At 36.2% G+C, this 10,770-nt stretch overlaps 1 protein-coding gene across 2 annotated transcripts in view; it reads right to left on the minus strand.

The window, feature by feature from the left end:
• The window catches only part of LOC109242393 (phospholipid-transporting ATPase 2), a 48,406-nt gene extending 38,260 nt beyond the window's left edge, over positions 1 to 10,146 (minus strand). The window contains exons 1-7 of one of the 2 annotated variants that reach the window (XM_019409258.1): positions 9,997 to 10,146; positions 6,755 to 6,983; positions 6,204 to 6,417; positions 5,682 to 5,798; positions 4,421 to 4,513; positions 4,146 to 4,320; positions 2,229 to 2,395 (exon numbers count right to left, since the gene is read on the minus strand). In XM_019409258.1, coding sequence (XP_019264803.1) covers positions 2,229 to 2,395; positions 4,146 to 4,320; positions 4,421 to 4,513; positions 5,682 to 5,798; positions 6,204 to 6,417; positions 6,755 to 6,879 — 891 coding nt within the window. In that variant the 5' untranslated portion in view covers positions 6,880 to 6,983; positions 9,997 to 10,146. The other variant, XM_019409259.1, reaches the window with a different exon arrangement.
• Positions 10,147 to 10,770: the final 624 nt, after the last annotated feature.

Raw genomic sequence — 10,770 nt, forward strand, 5'->3', positions numbered from 1 at the left:
GCATTATGTAATCTCTTTTTATATACAAAAATTTTGAATGTGTGACCATCTCATCAAAAAGCTTAGAGCACACTTTTAATTAACCAATTATATTATGTTGCAATATGCCTCCTCACGTATGGGCCTGGTTCTTTTTCACGGGCCAAATATGTGGAATTTGGGCGGCGGTGAGATCATGTTGAAGCATGTCATCATCTCATCTAAAAGCTTAATCTATTAGAGAGAGCACAGTTTTAATACCTAATATATTATGTCTCAACATGCATATAAGAAAGACACAAAACACATTATGAACTCCCAGAGCATAGCAATGCTGATTGAGACAAGACGGATACCCCATGAAACAGCAAAATTAATTCATCACATGCTACATCTTCAGTGACTTCTTATTGATCTAATTCTCATAAATACATCTACAGCAGAATCACATTTAACTGGAGTGTGATATCAGATGGTAAGGTCTGCGTATTCACTACCCTTCCCAGACTCAGACTCCACTTGTGGGATTTCACTGGGTGGTTGTTGTTGTTTTTGTGCTATCAGATGGTACATATATCTTGATTTCATCGCTCAATCTTGACTGGCATCATCACTCATGGGACATAGATCAAGTGCAAGCATAGAGCCATATTTATGAGTCAACTGAGCTCATAAAAGTTTGGGATTGAGAGTTAGTTCAACCGAGCTCATAATTTCCAATACTCCATAGCAGTTCAGAGTTGTGCACCTCCCTGACTCCCTCCCTCCCCACACAGTTTTTTGATAATGGATTCACATACATGTAGATATATATACATACAGGGACGCATATGTATGCATCTATACAGTAAAATAGGCAACTGTTCCTGAGTTCTAATAATGTTCAAGCAAATTCCAGAACTACTGGGAAACAGAGGTTGTGATGATGTTTGACCATGCAAGGAGTTTTAAGAAAAAAAAAAAGACTTTGAAACTTGGGTCTAAAACAAGTCATAGGTATTTGTGTTGCTATAAATCATCTTATTAAGGGAAAACGAGAAGTTTAAAGTTAAATTCTTTCTAAACATAGAAAGCTACCATTCTTTTTGAGACAGACTGAAATGGAAATACCATTACATAAATTGGAATGGAGTAACGGATTTGGGCAACAACAATAACACATGTCATTAAAACAAGACTTAGGCCACAAGTCCACAACTTACTCAGCATCTCCATTAAGTTAACAAGGTCCCAAGTCCCAACGCTCTCTACATAATATATATAACCAAAACACATTTACAAGGGAGGCATAGCCAAGTGATAAGGACCCTCCACCTCCAAAACCATATGGAGTCTCCAGGAAGCAAGGTGGGGAAGAGCCAGAATTTGATTCCTAGGTGAAGCGGTTGGTGGGGTGGGGCTACCATGTCAAAGAAAAACAGCCGAAACACATAATTCCTTATATGATTGCACATCATTCAGAAGTTCTCGTTGGAATTCCTTTGGAAGAAGAAATATAGTTGAGCATCAGAATGCAAGTTGTCATTCTAGCATTCCTGTCAACCTTAATTTAGATTCGTTTCACCTTGACCTGGGTAAGTAATTAATATGAAGGCCTTAAATTTTTGGTCAAACTACCACACAAAGCCCCCTGCCCCCCCCCCCGACCCCCCCACCCTCCACAAAAGAAAAAAAGAAAGGGGTGAAAGAAATGCATCAAAAAATCAAAAAGCAGAAATCTTCTTATATGTTATAAAATGATGTCTAGTCCACCCAAAACAGAATTTTTGAAACGGTGACACCATGATTTATATGTGTTGAAGACATAATTAAATAAATTAAAGTGTGGTCTCTCTAATAGTTTAACCTTTAAGATGAGATGGTCACACACAGGGTTCTGGGTTCAAGTCTCACGTTCACCTGTTATCATAAAATTTTCCTGTGTTTGACCCAAGAAAAATGGATCAAGCTCGGGGGGGGGGGGNGGGGGGGGGGACGGCGTGGTTAAGGCATAATTATGTAAATTAAATTGTGGTCTCTTTAATAGCTTAAGTTTTAGATCAGATGGTCACATACTTCAACAATGTAGATAATTAACAAGGTTTACCCATAAAAGGTAAAATATAAAGAGGTCACAACATAATTCTGTTTTTCAATTAGAGCATGAAGGACTTTTAACCAGCAGAGGTTCAATAACTCCCTACATATACTTGAATATTAACTCAAAATTTCAAAAATAATATCATTAACATGTTTTATATGACGCGAACCTTGCGCGCTTCTGTATCTTTCCAGACATTCCCAGCAATACCCAGAACAATAACAACGACTATCTGAAAAACAAATATTGCGCCTGTCAACTTGTCAATCATGGCATCCATGGCTGTAAGCTTTGGTTCTGGTATGCCCCTACTCATGCCAAGCTTTGTTTCATTCCCTGAAAGAAAGAGAGAGAGAGGTCATGAATATACTTCACGAAGGAAGAAAAATGAGGCACCTCAGGTTATCATAACTTATAAGTAAGTTGATAGCATTAGTTCATACTTTAGAACTTTATGAGGACAGGAAAATAATAGAAACAAGTTGCGCAATTCAGAAAATTAATCTTAGAGAAATCATTTCCCTGCGTATGACAAGAAGATAACTGAATGGTAAAAGTGCGTAGGGCAATTGAACTGATTTTCAACAGACTGCAAGAAAAGAAAAAGGGAAAAAGAACAAATGAATAAATAATTCTGACCATCGCTGCCAACCTTGATTGGCCTGTTGAATAGCTAGACGTGAAGAATGCATTATTGAATGGATAACTTCAAGAAGAGGTTTACATGGATCCTCCTCTGGGCTTTAAAGAAAGGTATGGAACAAAAGTGTGCAAGCTAAAGAAATCTCTACGGGCTCAAACAGTCTCCAAGAGTTTGGTTTGAGAGGTTTACTCAATTTATTAAAAAACAAGGATATACTCAAGGGCAAGTAGATCATACCATGTGTTCATTCGACATTCACTTGAGGGAAAGACAACTATCCTGATAGTGTATGTTGATGAGATCATACTTACAGAAGATAACTTGCCAGAACTGAAGAATTTAAGAGATCAGTTAGCTTCGGAGTCTATGATCAAAGATTTGGGTTATTTGAAGTATTTTTTTGGGCCTGGAGGTCCCTTGATGAAAAGAAGGCATTATGGTGTCACAAAGGAAGTACGTGCTAGATTTCTGAAAGAGACAGGGTGTGTGGGTGTCGGTCAGCTGAAACATCTATTGATTCGAAAATAAAATTAGGAAACAAGCAGGAAATTCAATTTGACAAAAGTCAAGGGATAGTTTCCTAGTTTGTTTTTTCTCTTTCTATAAATCTGTATCTCTAAAGATGAACGAAGTATCGCATTTTCGGTACCAAAACTTACAAAATCTGCCTGCGTTTAAAATGAAAACTACTTTCATTTTGTCCATCAAATATTTATATTAAATGATTTTCACATGACAAACGTGATTATGCAGGAGAAGAAGTGGGATGATAGAAAAACCAAATTTTCAGTTCTGATACAGCCATACAGGACCAAGTTAGTGGACACTTCAAAACACATGAATCGGGATATGTTTCAGTGCAGAGAAGTTGAGGTTGCAACCAAATTACATTAAGTTGACATCCCCTCTAGATTGTCAAAATTTAAGGGGACCTCCCTTCTAGTGCTAAAAATCACACAAACCTCTGATCTACTTAAATCCATGATTGCACAAATTTCCCTTATATTCATCAAAAATAAGCTAGGTGATGACTATCCTCTTACTTCTTCTGCCAAACTTCACTAAATTGCAGTAGCTTACGGAAAACTATTTCTTGCACAAATAATGAGTTTAGAGGGACACAAAAAGGAAAAAAAGATCATAAAACATAACGAATATCGATATTTGGTCATCACGATAAAATCATGCGCATATAAGCAGCTATGAGACAACCCCTACCATGGTCCTGCAATACATCCAGGAAAATTGGACCAATTTCCCTCCTATTAGTCAACTGTCAGCTTGGTGTTAATTAGAAGAAATATCACCAAGCTTTAAAAATACGCATATTGGTATCCTATTAATTCTTCTATTAAACATCACTAACTTGCAGTATCTGATAGCAAATTATACTTTCATCAATACTGTTCCCTTATTCTATTTTTTCTTCATATGAAAACTTGCCTGTATAAACAGCAACACCACATGCCCATTCTGTGTTCCTCAAATAGCATGATTGGAGAATTGTATTTTTAATGGTCAAAGGGCATACATCATTGTCCAAGAACGGAGGAAAAAGCCTCATATTTGCATCAAATCTTCTGATGTCTTTATCCGGAATGGGACACTCAATTACACCCTGTAGAAGAACGTCAACGTGTAGAATACACAAAAAGGAACTTTCACCAGAACAAATACTAACAGATTATTTCCCTGCAATAGAAAGCAGTATTATTTACCTTGATTTTGTGCAACAATTCGGAATCTATTCCCATACAAGCAGAGGCAACCACCCTCGTCTTAAGATCAGTTTCACCATCAAGAGCAGCTGTCTGTAATATGATATAGCAATAAAAAATGTCCTATAAGTCAGTTTGAACAGAGGTGACCATCAAAGTATATTATTCCAGAAGACAGAAAAGCATAGGGTCATCCATCAGGAAAAAGCCAGCAAATCTATTAATAAATAATTAAAATCAAATAGAGCACATCCATCAGTAAAAGATGCAAGTAAGAAGTATTTTGATTTAGTCCCGTAGTTTACATTGGAGCATCCACAATTTGTGTGCACCAAGTTTTCAATAAAGTTATATTATCATAAGCTTTTGGTGACGTGGAGCCAAATTTTTCACACTTACCAATTGAATTCCCAGAGCACCAAAAAGGGTATGCTTCTTCACTTGGACAGCAGCGAGAGGAGCTATATTGACAGCATATAATTTGGAAAAAAGGTGGATTACATATGTCAGGTGGTGCTTCATGTGCAAAAGTTCAGGTCAAGATGTGAATCACCTACCACTACATTGTCGATTGGCAGCTTGCTTGTGGTGTGAGATTACATATGTCAGGTGGTGCTTCATGTGCAAAAGTTCAGGTCAAGATGTGAATCACCTACCACTACATTGTCGATTGGCAGCTTGCTTGTGGTGTGAGATTTTGAGATGGTTTGGATGCAATGGGTGATCTGGGCACAGTTACGGAGTTACTCTCCAACGGGAAATTCAGAAGAAGCAAGAGAAGTCGAAGAGCATGGATGTTGCACTACTAGCACTCATGTGGATCCTGTGAAAGGAAAAGAATAGGAGAACATTTGATGGGATAGAGAACAATGCGCTTGAGGACTATCCTCATTTCTGGTTACTTTTTGGTGCATCCATGAAGCTCGAGTGTGTATAGAAGATTGGGTGTTGTTTGTAGAAATATATTATGTTGTTGATCTCTACATTTTTTGTATACTACTTGTATACGGGTATTTTCCCATTATTAATAAGAGTATTTACCTTATAAAAAAGAAAGATAAGTCTAAACCATCAAGTATAATTTTTCTCAAGAACCTCATGACTCTTGTGATACCCTTCCAAGCAATAACAACCATGCTTTATTCTAACTAACGACAACCTTCAGATCCTAACACGTCTGCTTAGTACTTCAGGTAAAGAGGAAGAGGTGCAACATAATCTTCTACAACAGAAAAACTTTGATGAAGGCATAATGATTTACCTCCACGTAACAAAGACCTTGTGGATCAGATGTACCAATCAAGACCAAATCACAGGGCACTTCATCATTTTCACGAAGCCATACTATGTTACCAACACAAACGTCTTGGGCTTGAATCTACAAGGAAATACAAGTAATGTAGACATTTAATCAGTATCAGAATTCTGGTGAAACAATAAACAAGAAAATAATTACAGAGATGATGAAATAGTATATGTAAAAGTGAGTCAAGATACTCGCCCAAGCCAAAAGTAAAAATCATATTCTGACTATGAAGGCGTTATACGAGAAGCCGCACATTAACTTTTCAACTTACTGGAAAAGAACAATGGAAGGTCGTATTAAAAAACTAAAGTTTGACCACGTAATTTTTGGGGGTATGTTCAATTCAGGACAGAATAGGTGAAAGAAATCAGACAAATCCAAAGTTGAATTAAATCAAATAAGAAATGAACTTTCTGATATAAATTCTGATATAAGAGAATAAAAATGTAATGAAAAATGTAGACACTAATGTTATACATGTTTTCTGGTGCCCTTCCGCACAACCCAAACTTCTTTCTCATTAGCTTTCTTGTCCGAAAGATATCTATTGTAATCATCCCATGCCTCCTTTGTTGCTGAGACTGCAAATATAAAGATGAGAGGGCCCCATGTACTAGCAGGATTTACTGGAGTGATGAGTGACCATAGTTGAAGGCAAGCAATCAACAAAAAGTACTGGTTCATAAATCGGCTGGAAACAAAAAAGTTAAAAGTGTAAGGAAAAGGGAGAGATAGATATTTAGATTCAAGCTCACTACAAATTAAGAAAGAGTTGGTTCCTTTTACAAAGTTTGATGCAAGAAACAATCGAGACAACAACGAATAGGATAATAAGAGACCCGAAAGAAGGTCACAAATAAAATTGATAATGTAATGAAACAAGCACAAATGAATTAATTGGCGCACTAAATCACAATGTTGCATGATAGCAAAACATTCGTGAGAAACCCAAAATGTCAAATCTAAATGTTCACTGACTCAATCTAGAATAGAATGCAAAAATTTTATGAAACAAATTAAAAAGTTACCTGAATTGTTCCCACAAGTTCTTTGGAAGAAAATTCCATACAGTATATTTTCTGTTCGAGATACGGTTGTCACAGTAAACATTGTTTGACAAATCATCATCGTCAATATAAACATAACGCTTCATTGTTGACTTATATGCACGTTTTCATGTAATAGATGCTGATTTTGAGGTTAAAGCACATTTAGCGTCAGATGGGTCTATTCATTACCAAAGAATTAGAAGTGTACCTGCAAGATTGATAAAACTGATAAGGTTAACAACTACATTACAAAAACAATAAGGACTTGTAAGGAAGAAACTGGACAATGATCGAAAAACAATAAAGACCAGAAAATCTGACTCATCCAAAGCCAAACATTATCAGAACAAGAATTGCTGCTCAAAGTTAATGGTCAGCATGACACCATCCCCTTAGGAGTCCGATAGCCAGATATGTAGGATTTTATCTTTTAACAACAGACACAGTGCATGATTTTGTACATTTTCGGAATAGCCTATTGTCTTTAATTGCTCTATGGTGCACGCATGAGATTCCTATTTGTATTAGGTAATTGGTGCCTTTCGTAGAGAATCGTGTTTTATTGTAGATTCTCTACTTTTTGGTGTATCTCTCCTCCAGATTACTGAAAGGTTGATAATTGGAGGCACTGAAGGATACGAGTATACCTAAAATCATATGGAAGGAAGTTGTCTCAAAAAACGTAAACTTTCATGGAACCGGTGCTTCTTCATTAAAAATAAAACATAACGAAAGAAAATTTCTTTTACAAGCGATATCAACTTGTTGGATTAAATCTTAGTAGTTTAACCTACAATAGGTCCAATGTTTTCCGAGTGTTCCTTTAGCCTCCTTTTAGTTTAATCAGAAATTTTTATGTCAATGTGACATAAGTGTGGGATTTAGAGAACCTCAAATTCTTAAGTTTATCTAATTTTCCTTAAAAACAAATTATTTAAAGGTATTGTGTCGAGTCCCACATCGGCCATCAAGGGATGGAAGGTCTCTTTTATATGGTCTTGGGAAATCCTCACCTCCCTCATAAGCTAGCTTTTGGAGTTGAGTTTGGCTCAAGGTCCATTTCTTTATCATGGTATCAGAGCTCAGGTTCGTCCCAATTTACCCGATGTTGGGCACCATTACTATCCACGCACCAGATGCCCAACCTTGGGCGTGGGAGTGGGTGTTGAGTCCCACATCGAGTGGAAAAATATAAATAGGTCTCCTTATATGGTCTTGGACAATCCTCACCTCATGAGCTAACTTTTGTGGTTGAGTTAGGCCCAACGTCCATTTCTTTAACATGGTATGAGTTACGCCCATCCCAATTCATTTACTGATGTTGGACCCCCCATCTTATATTGTCCACGCTCCAGATGCCCAATCCAGGGCGTGCGCTGTGTCGGGGGTGTTGAGCCCCACATAGGTATCAAGGGATGGGAAGGTCTCTTTATATGGTCTTGAAAAATCCTCACCTCATGAGCTAGCTTTTAGGATTGAGTTAGGCCCAATGTCCATTTCTTTATCATACTGAAATGCTGGGTCAAATCGAACATAGAAGAATCTTATAACATATCTTTAAGGTTTAGATGATTTTTTATCTTGCAACCATCCCTGCCCAAAGCACACCCTAATAGCATATAACCAACTAACCATGCATTCAGCTCAGCTCATGATATCACTCTTTATAATGGTAGTGTCGTGTTAGTTAGGGTGCACCTTGACTATTCTGGTAGATATCTACTATCTCCACCACTACAGATACCTTACTATGGTAACTTTGCTCACTAAGACTTGAGGGGACGGAGGGAATCACCTAGCTCATGATATCATTAATTATTATTGCTCTACAAGAATCCTTGGCCTACCCAAGCTGTGGAACTCACAAGTCTCACAAAATTGAAACGGTACTACTCTAAGAACAATGATAAATTGTGATTCTACAACTAATTTGTGCTCCTACGGCAACACAATTGCCAATCAGACAATAATTCTAGGGCAAACAACCACATACAAAAAAGACAAAAGAAAGTTGAGTAAATCTGTAACATAACACAATATTTCTATAGCAATAGAGTCGCCAATCAGACTACGTTTCAGTTGTGGACCCAGTTCAATAGGCCTTTAAGTTTGAATGGTATTGAGCAGTTATACTTGGGTTTGAGTCCCACATTGTACACTTATTTTTGTTCTTTACGGGTTCCCTTATTTGGGGAACACAGAAACTCCAACTTAGAACCCATAACGTCCAAATTTGGGATCAGTTATTGATATGTTAATGAATCATCACTGACCATGTTTTCTCATTTAAATTCATCTCAAACTAACATTATACAAAATAAAAATAAAAATAAAAGGTACTAGAATTTCTCTATATTTCCTTATAGCATAAGAATCTCTAATGGGGCTAAAAGACTCCTAGAAAGCATGGGACCTAATGTAAATGTATTGACATGACCAATACATATTCTCAACTAATTGGTATCGCCTATATAAATATTTTTATTATTATGCCCTGTCTTTCGCTAAATCTGCATTGATTCCAAGAGATCGTAGGTCTTTCGAGACAACTTCTTTCCATGTGATCTTTGGTCTACCTCGTCCCTTTTTTAACACATTAATTCGCCATGTTTTCACACTTACGACCAGTGTATCTAGAGGTCAAGGCATGATATGACCAGCTATCTCAAGCGATCTTCTCTCACTTAATACTCAATTGCATTTACGCACCAGAATACCATCTAATCTCACCTCACAGTCACTCTACTTATGCTAAGTAAACTTGCAGCTCATATCAATCTTACTTCTACTAATCCTGAACCAAATTCATGAGACAGAAAAAACGAAAAAATAGCACAAAAGCAAATTCACAACTGCTTCTACGAGCAATACAGTCACCAATGAGACACTAGTTCTAAAGGAAACGATCCGAATTCACCCAAGGAGATAAATAGATGAACGAGCAAAATCGCAATTACTTCCAGAACAATATAGTCGACAATTAGAAGGTGATTAATTAACACAAAAATAAAAATTAAGCAAGTAAAATTATTTACAAACTACTTTTAGAGCAACTTAGCCACCTATCAGACTTTCCAGTACAAACAAACAGAAATTTAAGCAAAAAGGAATAGAAAAGAAAAAAATCATATTACGACTGAAGCAATAGAGTCGCCCATAGACTTTTGATTCTGGAATTATCCAATTTGCATTGAGTTGTCCAGATAAAAGGAGATGCTTACGGAATCCGAGAGGATCACGGAGATTATAATGAAGTCGCTGCCGATGGTGGCTGAGGGAGGTGGTGTTAACTCTGCCGTTGACACGCGCAAACGGTGAGTTTCAGGAAAATCAACGATGTGATATTTGTCAGATGAACTTTTATATTTTAGACAGAGCATTTTGTGCTACGTAAGTATTGTACGTTATGCTTTTGTATTTGTATCTTTATATGGAACGAAACTTTATTTGTGGAAAAATCACTGGTATCTTTGCAAAGATTTTAAAAAGTTTATATGCTAGTATGAAAAATATTATAATTATAATTATAATTATAATAATATATTTATAACAAATTAAACTGTATTAATAATAATAAAAAAATTATTGCTAGTATATGTAGCTTAAATTATTCAAACAAACGTATTCATTTAAGAAAAGAACTGCAACAGGTTTTAGCTAAAGGTTTATCCAAAAAAGTTAATAAGTGGTTTTAGTGTGTTCTTCTAAGCAAAGTGTTTATTTGGAACTAACATTTCTTTCCCAAGATGTTTTACAAAAATTCTAAATATTGTCCGGATGGCTAAAATCGGGATATAAAACCTTTTTATAGTTTTAGCTTCACTTATCAAATCATTTGATGCTATTTTCAATACTAAAAGTATGGTTTTGTGAATTTCACTGTTTGAACATTTTTCAAAATGATTGATTCAAAATTAATCGTTTTATTGACAGATTAATTGAATAAATAATGGTGATTATGAGTTGTGACCATTAAAATATATCTAATTACATAG

The sequence above is a fragment of the Nicotiana attenuata genome, unplaced genomic scaffold (genome assembly GCF_001879085.1).
Source record: "Nicotiana attenuata strain UT unplaced genomic scaffold, NIATTr2, whole genome shotgun sequence".
Lineage (NCBI taxonomy): Eukaryota > Viridiplantae > Streptophyta > Magnoliopsida > Solanales > Solanaceae > Nicotiana > Nicotiana attenuata.